The sequence below is a fragment of the Typha latifolia genome, chromosome 11 (assembly GCF_019914945.1).
Source record: "Typha latifolia isolate L0001 chromosome 11, TyphaL0001v2, whole genome shotgun sequence".
NCBI classification, from domain to species: domain Eukaryota; kingdom Viridiplantae; phylum Streptophyta; class Magnoliopsida; order Poales; family Typhaceae; genus Typha; species Typha latifolia.
The window spans coordinates 2,995,243-3,010,146 of record NC_133096.1 but is presented as its reverse complement, the minus strand read 5'-3'; the positions used below and the strand labels follow the sequence as shown (position 1 = coordinate 3,010,146).

The 14,904-nt window shown below is 33.2% G+C and overlaps 1 protein-coding gene across 1 annotated transcript; it reads left to right on the top strand.

The window, feature by feature from the left end:
- The first annotated feature begins 418 nt into the window (after positions 1 to 418).
- On the top strand, positions 419 to 13,654 carry LOC140797716 (serine carboxypeptidase 1-like). Its single transcript, XM_073151353.1, has 14 exons — positions 419 to 789; positions 1,892 to 2,040; positions 2,798 to 2,877; positions 3,427 to 3,549; positions 3,631 to 3,733; positions 3,818 to 3,855; positions 4,157 to 4,258; positions 4,399 to 4,479; positions 4,558 to 4,683; positions 4,869 to 4,937; positions 10,734 to 10,855; positions 11,751 to 11,864; positions 11,989 to 12,034; positions 13,568 to 13,654. The coding sequence occupies exons 1-14, from the start codon at positions 419 to 421 to the stop codon at positions 13,652 to 13,654; spliced, it is 1,611 nt and encodes a 536-aa protein (XP_073007454.1).
- The last annotated feature ends 1,250 nt before the right edge of the window (positions 13,655 to 14,904 follow it).

Here is a 14,904-nt window from a genome sequence, read left to right as displayed (position 1 = left end):
AGTTACTTAGCTTTCTACTTATAGTGAGAGTAAATCAATCTCCTAGAAAGCATTTAATGGGCTCTCTTAACTTGACTTCTATAAAATTAGATTAATAAACCTATATTCAATACATAATTTTTCTTATCACCTCGGCATCCGAAAAACCCTCAAACTCGGAGATTTGTGGATACTGCAAAAGTAAAATATTGTTAGTGAGAAGCGATTTATATAGTAAAAGACTCGCTATTCACGTTAAAGCAAAAGAGAAATAAGAATAAAAGTAAAAATCACTATTAATAAATGTTCTTCCATTAAAGAGTATATTTGGTAGCTAGAGAAGAAGTGGAGCTAAAATAGAAGTTTATAAAAATAACTAATTTCTTTTCTCATTTTTTCAGCAACCAGATATCAGATCCATGTACTGTTTTCTGATTAAATGCTTTCCAACAAAGAATTCGGTTACAATGGAGACAACTTCTATGCGTTAAAGCCAGACATACATGCAAGTGAAGCCATCTCATCACACCGTACGTTACGCAAGTTCAATTTTGTCCCACGTATAGAAAGGCAAAGCCCTCCCTTTCCTCTTCTTGCTTACTCTTTCGCTCTTTCTTCTCAACTCAATCCTGATAACACCATTTCAGATGAGATAGACAACATGTCACTAAGCTCGCTCGTCTCTGCATTGCTCAATCTCTCATGGATGATATTACCATTATTTCTCCTTGCCAAAGGTTTTCCGATCGATGCACAAATCAAGAAATTTCCGGGATTCGACCACGAGCTGCCTTCCAAACACTATGCTGGGTAACAACAACAACAACAACAACGATATTGGACAAATTTCCTTTTTTCTTTTCATAGTGAATAATTTCATTTTTCGAAATTAAAAATCAAAGTCGGTCATACTAGGCAATGTTAGATCTTAGTTTTGCTGAGTTCTTCATTTATTGGTAAAACAGAATCATCTTGTGACTAATTTATATTTTTATTGTAGATTTTCTTTTATTTTAATATTTTAGAAGATAGAAATTATAATAGTTCAAATAAATCATGCCTATATGAAGATTAATATAAAAAAATGAAACCATATATGAATTATAAAATAATAAAGATAATGTAAAGAATATCCATATTTGGTATTTTAAGAACTATTTCTCACTTTTCTGTTCAATTTAAATAAGGACTTGCTCAACGATATCTGGTTTTCTTTTCTTCTTCCCCTAATTTTTTTTCCTTTTTTTTCTATTTTCTGGTAGGTAAGAGCTCATTTTTTCTCTTGTATTTCTTTTGTATTTAGGGGTTTCCTATGGAATCTCCTGTAAAACAAAAGAATTATGTAGATACGTTGGTATAATTACAAAGATTAAACATGTTCCTTATTCAGTACAAAGTACAATTCTCAAACACTTGGATATTAATTTTAAGCTAAAGAGATTCATTCCTCTAGCAGTTTTCTTGTTTGTAAATAGATAAGTTATCCTACGTAATTATGCCTTACGACTAGAAGTTCAAAATTTATTCACTTCTAAACAAACAATACCATAATTATGGTATCACATACAAATCATACGTTTCTACATACAAATTATGTCTTTGAGAATTTTGTAACTCAACATTTTTTTCCATAATTTTTATATAACACCTTTATGTTATTTTGATTAAATGACATTAATCTTGTTATATGATTTATGTAATTATACTTATCAAATTACTAAAATACTTTAAAAAAAATTTGATCTAACCCACACTAATAAAAAAAAATCAAATTACAAAATCCTCAAAAATGGGATATTAATCATAATATAGAGAAATATAGGGTGTGAGTTGTAAAATTCTAAATATCTTATTGACTAATAAGTACATATAATTCATGTCTATTTGAAAATTCATTAACTTTTGCTTACAGGTACATAACAGTAGGAAGTGAATCTCACAGGAGACATCTCTATTACTATTTTGCTACTTCTGAAATAAACCCTTTGGAAGATCCCATCACACTATGGATAAATGGAGGTCCTGGATGTGCAACACTTAGTGCACTTGTGCATTTGATTGGTGAGTGCCCTTGGTACATCATTACTATAATTATTTTTTTCTTTTCTTCAATATACCAAAAATTGTATTAGATTTCTACTGACTTGAACTTCTGCAAATAAAGGTAATATTACAATGGAATTAAGATATAGTAAAGCATGTGAAATAATGAGAGATATATAACTTTCTTTTATACACTCTAATTAAAGGAAGAATTACTTTATTTTATATATATATATATATATATATATATATATATATATATATATGCAGTTTTCACTGAAAATATAGATAATATTTCTGATGAAATAATCATCTAAGAAACAAAGCTCAGATTTCCAAGTCATTAGTTACATATTATATCTTCTTTTGAGATAATAAGATTATAAGGCAACGAACATACTTGTAAAGTACTTGATAGTGCTATTCTTTTCTTTTTTTTTTGACAATATCAGTTTAATTACATAAAAAGGCATAGATATAAGACAATAACTTGTTCTTCAACAAAAGAGACTGAAATAAAATTATCTTTATACCTAATGATTAATTAATTTGCAGAGAATCTAAAACAAGATTATGTAGAAACTTGCTACATGGAAGGACAAATTTCAATGGCACTCAAAATATAGAGGATACACTCCATCGACGTGCTATAATAGTTCCCAAAACCATATGTAATTAGATATGGAAGTAACAACCTAGGTAGAGGTAGTAATTTAACATACTGCTTCTATAATAGACTTGGCTACTGAAGTAATAACACTTAAATTTGATTCAGGGCCTTTCAAGATTCGGAGTGATTTGATTCATCTCAAAGACCAGACAAAGATTAAGCTAAATCCTTTCTCATGGACCAAGGTACACATTTTTAATTATACTTTTGACAACAACTACTACTGTAATGCAGTTTGGAATTCTGATAGATGAAGTCATATTCTTTGGGAGAATACATATGCCTTCTATAAAACATTGTTTGGAGAGTTTATTTTAGTAAATATATTGGGAAATGTAAGTCAATGATCAGACACTTAAATTCCTTTCATTTCAAGTAATCAAACATCAAGTGATAAGTCTAGTTTCTACTTTTTCATATCAATATAATGCGGTTTTAAATTTAATGGTGTATATGATAATTTTTTCCAGCCTGTTTGTTTAATGGTTGAAATACATGCTCTGTGTTCATCTCATTTAATAAACAAGACCCTAATTAAACACTAAATTTGAGTTATGAAATGATTAATTTGATTGATGTATTATTCATTAGAGTAGTATCATAACATATGTTTCTCTCACCTTGATCTTAAGTCCACATTAAATGTGTGATGGCTTGTTTACTGCATTATACAATTAGGACAAAATTCACTAATTTTACCCTGTAAGATTTATCATCTTCTTGTCATTTTTCAGGTGTCCAGTCTCATTTTTGTGGATTCTCCAGCAGGTACAGGCTATTCTTATGCTGATAAAGATGAGGATTACATTACAGATGATACTAAAACAGTGCAAGATTTGTATGATTTTATAATAAAGGTCAGAAGAACCAATTGTTCCAATTCCATATAGGGTTGATAGTTTCACAATATTAATGACTAATAAGGAGTATGTTTTCAGTGGTTCTCTGATTATCCGGAGTTCCTTTCAAATCCTTTATATTTAGCTGGGTGCTCTTACAGTGGTGTAATTGTACCAGTTCTCGCGCAAGAGATAGTAAACAGTATGTAAAAACCGTATTTATCCACATATCTTCACATTTATGGTCATGGACCTTCTTTGTTTTCTAACATGTTAAAATTTTCAGGAAATGGAGGAGATAATGGAGTCAACTTAAATCTCAAGGTTGAGTATTATGAAGAACAATTATGATAATAAGATTTCCAGTATATGACTGATATATGCATGCATTCAATTTGTAATACTAAATTTATGTCTTGCTGCCTTACAACTATGCTACACTTTTAAATATGACATGCGACCGTTTGTGTTTTATGAAGAAAATGTTAGTAATGGTAGCCATCTTTTATAGCATTTTTGGTTCTCAAATTTTAACAAAACATAGAAGACTACACAAGTGGAAATTTCTATAATTTCTTTCCCTACAACTTCTAAAATCTAAATCATTTATTTTGTATCTTCTCAGGGATACTCATTAGGTAACGCTGCTATTGATCTAAATATCGAGAATAATGCCATGGTTCCTTTCGCATATCGAATAGGACTCATCTCAGATGAACTATACAAGGTCTCTTGTGTTCAATCAAACCTTCTCTTCTATTTTATTCAGCTTAATACTCATACATTCCTTTGTCATATTTGGGTTTTCCTGTATGCATTTAGACTTTTCTCGCCATCGATATATTTATGACTTTCAAGTATTAATAGGATTTGGCTACTTCTTGCAATGGGAAGTACTGGAATAACAGCCACCCTGATTGCTTGAGGAACTTGAAAAACTTTCATATGGTAAGACCAAATAATTTATTCCCCATCCAGTCTGTTTTGATTCTTTTGAATATTGACACATTTACTTTTTAACTGCAGCAAATCAAAGGTATTAACATAGAGCATATTCTTTACCTACCATGTCATCATCAAGTGGAAACAAACATCGAAGACAATGAATATAACTCTGTCCATGAAGAATCAAAATATGGCATATATTGTCATGTTAGTAACGTCTATCCTGTTATATGTTATTCTGAACTTAGTTCTACCAGCTTTTTAAACTTTTGCCAGTTGGGAAACCATCAATTCAATACAATACTAGTTATTATAATTGAATTATTGGTAATAACTTTGCAGAGCAGAAGAAATAAGTTCATTCTTGCTAAAAGTTTTTTTATTATTGACAGGACTATGAATCAGCTCCTCAGAGGCTCTTTGATTCAAGAACCGCAAGGCAAGATTTGCATGCAATGCCGGTACAAATTGCTTCTTAACTTACAAGATAAACTAATTGCATCATATTGAAGTTCCAATTTAGTTTCCACATGTCCTATTAGATATTTGTTTTCAACTGAACATTCTTTTTATTTTAATACTAGAATTTTAGGTGCCTAATCTTCTTTATGTGCTCAAATTTATCCACTTATTATACATCTTCTATGGCCTTATGTTATATTATTATGTTAATTAATATCCACTTAAATTAATTAGCAAGATTATTGTTTTTGGCCTTTTCTATAACAGTATTGGCTTAATCAATTTGGGCCCAAATTTTACATTCAATCTTGGGTGCCAAACCAAACCAATCCAAACTTCAAAATATTAGAGATTTCAATATTTTGTTATGAACTAGATCTGGATTGATCCAGAAGTAAGAAAATTATGAAAATTTAAGTGATGGTATAATCATGAGTTAAGGTTTTAATGGCTTTAGTTTTACCTAAATCGGAGGTCTAAATAAAAAATTAAAAATAAAATAGTGGAGATAGGTCAGAATATGGCAGAATGGTAAATATCCAATATTGCGGCAGTTGTCGGAGGGTGGCGGACGGCCAAGGGTGGTGGTGAATGGCTGTAGGGTAGGATGGCTACTAAAGAAAGATGGTGACTAGGGTCTGGAAGCTTTGGAGGCTACTAAAAAATATGATCTAACAGCAATGATACAAACAGTAAATGCGAGAATAAAAAATTAACTAAACTCAATTAATTCTTAATGCTTAGATTTACTTAGATTCTTGCATTCTTAGATGAATAACAAAGAAGCTCTACCCCTCGATATATAGAGGTGGGGTATAATGAGTCATACTCAGACTTAGCCCTAAAGGCTAACACGACTCGAATTAGGACTTACTTTAAAGACTTACATGACTTAATTAAACTTGTCTTAAAGACTTACTTGACTTAATTAGACTTGCTTAATGGCTGTTGTGACTTATTTTTTGACTTGTTTTAATGACTCATATTACCAAATTAGATTTGCCTAAAAGGCTTACATCATGAAATAATTAAAAAATAAATAGGCTTGACTCGACTCAACTTGACTCGACTTAACCCACGTGGTTGGATCGTAACAATCCACCATGCTTCCAACCACCTTGTCCTAAAGATGTCCATGGTGATTTCCAAACCTTCGTTCTCTCTCGAACTTTATGTCCTCAATCTTCGTATGAATCTCGTCTGCGATATAGAGGAGGGGCCCATGGTAGGTTTTGCTCTAGAGCCCACCGTTTTGAGCCATAGTCTATCTTAGTCGCGGTTGGCTCAGACCAAATTCTAACCATGGATGGTTCGAGCCTGGGTCTTAGTGCATAAGTTTAGGCCATAACTTAGGTGCGAATGGTCTGAGAAAGGGAGTGGATGTGATGGCTTGGATCGGGAGCACTAGGATCGCCTTCGGTGGAAAGCAAGAGTTTTTGGCCCTAGCCTCCACCACAACTAGAGAATGGATGGTTGCCACAGTTTGGATGGTCTTCAAGGTTTCACCATTATTAATACTTGATGGTGGAGGTGGTGCCTGCTCCACGGTGGCCGACGGTGCAGGTGGTGTGGGGAGGTGAAGGGCGACTAGTAGGACCTCTGTCAAGGCCTAAAATGAGTCATTGAGGGCAGTTTGGATCTCCTTCGATTTCTCTTTCAATTCAGCCAAAAGTTCTTTGAATAATGCCTCCACCCATGCTGGTGGCTCATCATTAGGGATGGATTTTTTTTGGTCCTCCATGGCCATGATCTACCCTAGGTTAGCTTTGGATCACGTGTTCACCATTATCCGAGGAATGTCGACTTCCAATTATTATGAACCAGATCTGGACTAATTCGGAAGTAAGAAAATTATGAAAATTTAGGTGGTGGTAGCCCCATGAGTTAGAGTTCTAATGCCTCTAGTTTCACCTAAATTGGAGGTCGAGATGAAAAGTTGAAAATAAAATAGTGGAGATAGGTCAGAATAGGGCAGAACGGTAAATATCTGACGTTGCGGCAATCGTCGGAGGGTGGCAGACGGCCAAGGGTAGTGGTCGATGACCGTAGGGTAGGGTGGCTACTAAAGAAAGGTGGTGGCTAGGGTTTGGAAGCTTTGGAGGCTCTACGACTATGATCTCCTAATACGATCTCCCCTTAGGCTAATGTTTGATCTTCATATGAATCATGTCTGCGACTTAAAGAAGGGGCCCATCGTGAATTTTGCTCTAGAGCCCATCATTTTGAGCCATAGTCTATCTTAGTCGTAGTTGGCTCAAACCAAATTCTAACCATGGGTGGTTCGAGCCTGGGTATTAGTGCATACAATTTAGGCCATAACTTGGGTGCAGATGGTCCGAGAAAGGGAGTGGATGTGATGGCCTGGATCGGGAGTGGGGAAGACAACATCACGATCGTTGCTAGGGGCTGCTCTGGTGTTGCTATGATGGAGGGCTCGATCTACAAGGATGGAGGGTGCTCCACCACAACCGGAGAATGGATGGTTGCCACAGTTTGGATGGTCTTCAAGGTTTCACCATTATTAATACTTGAAGGTGGAGGTGGTGCTTGTTCCACGGTGGCCGGTGGTGCAGGTGGTACGGGAGATGGAGGGTGACTAGTAGGACCTCTGTCAAGGCTTGAAACGAGTCCTTGAGGGCAGTTTGGATCTCCTTCGAATTCTCTTTCAATTCGGCCAAAAGTTCTTTGAATAATGCCTTCGCCCATGCTAGTGGCTCATCATCGGTGATGGAGATGATTTTTTGGTCTTCCATGGCCATGATCTCCCCTGGGTTAGCTTTGGATCACGTGTTCACCATTGTCCAAGGAACGTCGACTCTGATACCAATTGTTACGAATCAGATCTGGACTGATTCGAAAGTAGAAAATTATAAAAATATAGGTGATAGTAGCCTCATGAGTTAGGGTTCTAATGGCTCTAGTTTCACCTAAATTAGAAGTCGAGATGAAAAGTTAAAAATAAAAAAAATGGAGATTGGTCAAAATAGGGTAGAACGATAAATATCCGACGTTGCGGCAGTTGTCGGTGGGTGGCGGACGGCCAAGGGTGGTGGTGGACGGCCGTAGGGTAGGGTGGCTACTCGAGAAAGGTTGTGGCTAGGGGTTGGAAGCTTTGGAGGCTCTACAGCTATGATCTACTCATAGAAAAATAAAGACGATATAATGACTATGATAAAAACAGTAAATGCGAGAATAAAAAGTAACTAAACTCGATTAATTCTCAATGCTTGAATTTACTTGGATTTTTGCATTCTTAGATAAATAACAAAGAAGCTCTGCCCCTCTATAAATAGAGGTGGGGTACAATGAGTTATACTAAGACTTAGCACTAAAGGCTAACACGACTCAGACTAGGACTTGATTTAAATGCTTACTTGACTTAATTAGACTTGCCATAATGGCTGTTGTGACTTATTTGGACTTGCCTTAACTAGACTTGCCTTAAGAGCTGTCATAACTTATTTCGACTTGCTTTAATGGCTCACATGACTAAATTAAACTTCTCTAAAAGGCTTACATCATGAAATAATTAAAAAATAAATAGACTCGACTCGACTTGACTCGACTTAACCCACGTGGTCGTATCATAACGTATTTATTGTTACAATCTGACCATGTGGGTTAAGTTAGTCGAGTCGGTTAAGTGTAGTCTATTTATTTTTTAATTGATTCATGATTATATTGTATGTAAGCTCTTAAGAAAAGTCTAATTATGCTATGTAAGCCCTTAAGGTAAGTCTAGTTAAGTCATGTAAGCCACTAAAGCAAATTTAATTAAGTTGAGTTAATAAGACAAGTTCAATTAAGTCATGTAAGCTTCTAAGCAAGTCACGGTTCGAGTCATATAAACCTTTAGGGTTAAGTCCGAATAGGACTCATTGTACCTGGTCTCCATATATAGACGGGCTTGGCTTTTTTGTTTATTAATCCAAGCATCCAAACATCCAAGTATTGAGAATTAATTGAGTTTAGTTTTTTTTATTATTGTATTTACTATTTTGTCATAGTCGTTAGATTATTTTTATATTTCTTGGAGTAGATCATAATTATAGAACTTTTAAAGCTTCCAAACCCCAGCTACCACGTTCCTCCATGTTACGGACCAGATCTAGAATGATCCAGACGTAAACAAATTATGAAAATTTAGATTTGATAGTTTCATGAGATAGAGTTCTAATGGCTCTAGTTTCACGTCAATCGGATGTTTGGATGAAAAGATATAATTAAAATAGTGGAGAAATGTTAGAATGAGGCAAAATAGTAAATATCCGACGTTGTGGCTGACAACCAAGGATGGTGGTGGACGGTCGTATAGTAGAGTGGTTGCTGAAGGTGATGGTGGCTATGGGTTCGAGATAGAATTTGGATTTCTAACTTATATCTACTCTTAGGAAAATGAAGACGATCTAACGGCTATGATAACAATAGTAAATATGACGATAAAAAAACTAAATTTAATTAATTCTTAATGGTTGGATGCTTGGATGAATAAAGCCCGACTCCTCTATATATAGACGTCGGATACAATGAGTTCTATTCAGACTTAGCCCTAAAGACTTATACGACTCAAATTAGGACTTGACTTAAAGGCTTACATTACTTAATTGAACTTGCCTTAGTGGAATACATAACTTAACTAGGCTTGCCTTAAGGGTTTACATTAAAGATAAACATAACATGGAGATAAATATGACTTAGCTAAATCAGCCTTCTTTATCTTTCTTAGAATTTTTCTTTATTATGCCACAGATAGAGTCATAATCTGAAAAAATCTTGAATACAAAAATTGTAGATTAAGATGTCTTTGATTTTCTCTAAATGGTCTCATAATATTCGGTCAACTGATAAATATCTACAGAATATTTTCTTAAAACTGCACAGAAGTTAATGAATTTAGCTATAAATAAACTCTAATCTAGTTAGATTCTAACTAAACTACATAAGGAGAATAAATAATATAACTAGACTCGATCTATCAAATCCAATATCCTCATGATGCAATTCGATCTAACCTGGTTCGCATCACTCCAGCCACCCTACCTTACAGCCGTCTACCACCACTCTTGGCCGTCCGCCACCCTCCGACTACCACCACAACTTTAGATATTTACTATTCTGACCTTGCTCCATTCTTTTATTTATATTTTTTCATCTTGACCTCCGATTTAGGTGAAACTAGAGCCATTAGAACTCAAACTCACGAGGCTACCACCATCTAATTTTTTTTTTAATTTTCTATGTCCAAATCAATCCAGATATGGATCGTAACATTTATGTTTTATATTCTGCTACATAAAGGTTGGGTTATATGCCAGCTTGCATGAAGTTACATAAGGAAAGAAGAATTAGTTAAGGTTTCAAATTAACACAACAAATAGTTTATATATTTACTTTGGCATCGTTTTAAATCGATAATAATGTCAGTAGAAGTTCTCTTAGATCGAACATGTTTTAATATTATCCGGCGGAGCTTCATCATATTTCAAGGTGTTTTTATTATGATTTTTCACAATAATAGTGAATACATTAGACAACCATGGGTAGTAGATCACGTTGAGATTTTATCATTAACTATTACAATGGCTGCATGATTGCATGAAATATAATGACAAGGAAATGGTATAATTGAGTACTCACTATTTGATTAAACACTAGAAATTTAATAAAGCATTTTGAAAGTATTAATTATCATCTTTTTATATCTCATCTTTCCGGTTGCCATTTATATTCTTGTGATTGATCATTTTCTAAGTCATCGAATTATAGATATCTTGACAGTTGCATTTAATTTTTAGGTTGAAGTATCTGGAACATGGATAAGATGCACATCGCGTCTCCGGTATACGAGGAATATCTTGAGTTTGACGCCGTACCATCTGAATCTAACATCACAAGGTTATCGGGCCTTTATGTATAGGTAAGAACAAATCGAACTAAGAAGTCTTTCTATTATAAGAAAGTAATTGATATAAGTTTCTTGTGAATTACGAAAGAGTTTCTTAGTTCAGGGCTCTTATACTGAAGCCAAAACTAATCTCTCAGATATTACAATATTCTTGGAAATCCTAGCATAAACAGTTAAGATGTAATCATTTTGCTCAGAGATGGCCTCAGTAATTGAAAAGATACTGATTAAGAAAAGCAATTAGGATTTCAACTCAAAATCACTTCTCTAGTTCTAGATTGAATATCATGAGTTTAATAGCTTTAATTTCTAGAAGCAATTTGAAATATTTCTAAACAACTCACAAAATCAAAACTTCATGTAGTATGATCACACTATCATTCTTATCGCATAGTAGGAATTGTTACTGGAGATGTCATTAGATGTTTTAACTTAGAAATCCTCCACTCCTATTATCTGAGAAGATTATTTTACTTCAATGAACATCTTACATGGAGTTTCCTTTAGGGAAAAGAGACTTGGGCATCTAGGATTCCCATGGCCTTGAATTAATGAGGGTCTCATGCAGTGGAATATATGCCTTGAACATTCCATTTGGACATCAAGTTAGGTTATATTGTTTTCTTGAGTTAATTAGTCCTTTGTGATATAGTAAATGTAAGGTGAATATGTTTGAAATAAAAGAATTTTTTCAAGAGTTCAGTATTCGTATACCCTCTACGAGAAGTATTCTATCTTAAACAATTCTAATTCGACATAAATTTTCTGCACATCAGCTAAGTTTATCAAATGGTTTAAAAAGTGCTCAAGCTTAGATGAAGTTTTATCTGTTTGAAGTGAATTATTTACTGTAATATATGGTTTCTTTCTAAATTGAGTAGTAATATGAATCTACGATGTTATCTAGTGGTGATCATGATATGATTCTTCCCTACACTGCAACCCTTGAATGGCTCAGCACACTGAATTATGCTGAAATCGAGAAATGGCATCCATGGTTTGTAAATGATCAGATAGCAGGGTAAGTTTGTTAATTCTTTGACATGTCATGCATGCATGAACATCTCAAGAAACACTTACCCATAAATCACAATCATCTCAAGCAAATTTCTATACTATGAAAATGACAAATGTATTTCTAACAGGTATGCAATTCGATATGAGAACAATCTATTGTTTGCTACATTGAAGGTGAGAAGCTATTAATTTACCAAACCGAAGGTCTTCGACGCATGATATGTTAAAAAATAAAATTTTAAAAAACAATTTTTTTTTACAACCACTGTGAAATTTACAAGATTATAATTGCCATTGAAATCTTTTGACTTTTTGATAATTGCTATAATGGTTAGTTTTTGAAGGAATATTTTTAACATGTGGATATTAAAATGGACAAATGTATGAAAATGACTAAATATCCTTCTTTCTTGCCAAAAAAGTATTCTTTGTCTTCTGGTTTGTTATATGGGGTAATATTAACATTTCTAAAAGAGCTTAATAATTTTGATAGCAATTGTGATATTTTGAAGAATGCATTGACAATTATAATATTTGAAAAATATTTCAATGACAATTATATTAGAGAATCGCCAATGGAGAGCTCTAAGTTTGGAGCCCAAAGACTTCAAATATGGAGCATACTTCTTTTCAGAACTCGATGCACTCCAACATATTCAGACTTTATTTTAATATTTACTCATTCAATCATATAATATAATATTAAATTATAATTAATTAATTATATACTATATCAAAATTAATGTTTATATACTATTTTAGGACACTTGCAAATTTTAAATAATAAAGGGTGTTTTTGCACCAAAAAGCTACTTTGTTTTTCTTTTCAGAACTAGATGCACTCCAACATATTCGAGCTTTATTTTGATTTTGACTCATTCAATCATATAATATTATATTAAATTATAATTAATTAATTATATACTATATCAAAATTAATATTTATATACTATTTTAGGACACTTGCAAATTTTAAATAATAAAGGGTTTTTTTGCACCAAAAAGCTACTTTGTTTTCTTTTTGGTGGGTTAGAACTGATTTCGGTTTTCATTTAAGATGAGGTTTTTCTCCTCTATTTCATCCTAGTTTGCCCTTTATTTCTTCCAAGTTTTTGATTTCTCTCTTAAATTGTCTCATCAGTATTTAATGAGCACTAAATGGGAGAAGGACAAACTTGAAAGATAAAAGGAAAAAAATTTAATCTGCAATGGAAACAGAAAACGTGCCTCACTCATCAAAACGAAAACCAAATGACTATTTGGTACAAACCAATAATAAATTATTTTTAATTTACTATTTAATTAAAATAAGTATAATTTTAAAATAATTTAATATTAGACTCATTTTGAAGGACTTGAGACCTTTCTAATATTAGTATCTTTATTAAAAATTAATTAATAGAACTAATTATAATAGAAGTTTAAATTATTAGTGTATGAGAAATAGACAAAATTTAAAAGAACCTTTATAGGGTAATTTGAAAAAAAAGGGGGAAAGAATAGTATTTTAGAGTTGGACATTAAAAATTTGTATGGGCTCCCAATTTGGAGCTGCATTTTAACAAGCTCCAAACTGAAACTCAACATAGAGCCTGATTGGATTAAATTGTGCTCCAAATTTAGAGATTTGAAGCTCGGCTGTAGAAGCTCTAAAGATGAAACTTATTTAATCCTTAATGTAAATCTATGCATGCTGTTTTCCTGCAGGGAGCTGGGCATGCAGCAACTGAGTACATGCCTCGTGAAGCTCTGGTTGCCTACCGGAGATGGATTGATGGTGCTGAATCACTTTAATAAAACTTTTGTGTTTAACTCTCTGCATGCTGTGCTTAAATTTGTACACATTTGTTGATGCTTAAAGTTTGTAATCAGATTCATATCAAAATTTCACTTTGAATAAGAAATAGGCATAATTCGAAATTAAGATAGGTGTTTATTTGTCCAAGTAGAAACTTTCTATTTATCGCTTCTTTTTGTCGGATTAGGGTTTTGAGTCTTGTTATTCTATATGTCCGATAGAATGCCAGTAGACAAAGTAGTAGTTTATTCTTATTTAAAATGTATAACTGTACTGAAACTAGGGCTGCCAAAATAATCGAGCCAGCTCGAGCTCGGCTCGATAATGCTCGATCAAGCTCGGCTCAAAAATAGGCTGAGCCGAGCTTGATCATTAAAGCTAGGCTCGATATTAAATTCGAGCTATGCTTGATCCCGAGCTGGCTCAATCGAGTCGGCTCGAATATATATATATATGAGTAATATCAAACTAATATGAACCATCAGATCAAAACCCTTTCACCTATTCAGAATTTCAGCAATTATTTTCTAACACAATTATCTTTATTGTTTGTAATTTATATTTTGGTTGCTTGTAGTTTTTTGGCACAATTATCTTTGTTACTTATAATTTATATTTTGGTTGCTTGTAGTTTTCTAACCCATTTATCTTTATTACTTGTAATTTATATTTTAGTAATATTTATATCTCTATAGTTGAATTAGGTTTTATTTCAAGCTTGATTCAAGCCTAAATTAATTCAAGCTTGCTCAGGCTCGAAAATGGTTTGAAATTGATAAGGCTTGAAATTGCTAATTGAGTAGCTCGTTTAAGCTCGTTTAAGCTCGAAATTGGCTCGAGTTCAAAATTAGCTTAAATTGAAATTATTTCAATTCAAGCTTGATTACAAAGAGAAGCTTAAAATTAATTTCAATCCAAGCTTGATTAGAGCCAGACTCGATCAAGCTCGGCTCGTTTACACCCCTAACTAAAACTTCCTAAACTATTTCATTTTCACATACAAGTCTTATATTTTTTCTTTGGGTACAAATTGACCTGCTAAACTATAGGGGCCCATTTGGTTTGAGACTAAGCCTCAAACTCAATTAGTTAGCCTCATTTCTTAGTCTTGATTTAGGTACTTTAAACTAGTTTAAGGTAATTTGGTGTTTGGTTCTAAACTAGTTTAAGAGTATTTATTATTTATGATGTGATGTGAAAAAGTAAAAAAATATTAATTTTGGAGGAAAATGAATGAGATGTACAT

Bases quoted from the DNA above. Each gene is read 5' to 3' on its own strand.
- LOC140797716 (XM_073151353.1), top strand. From the start codon at position 419: ATGCTTTCCAACAAAGAATTCGGTTACAATGGAGACAACTTCTATGCG. The intron at 2,878-3,426 runs GTACACATTTTT...GTCATTTTTCAG, and splicing joins ATCCTTTCTCATGGACCAAG to GTGTCCAGTCTCATTTTTGT. The intron at 11,865-11,988 runs GTAAGTTTGTTA...TATTTCTAACAG, and splicing joins GTAAATGATCAGATAGCAGG to GTATGCAATTCGATATGAGA.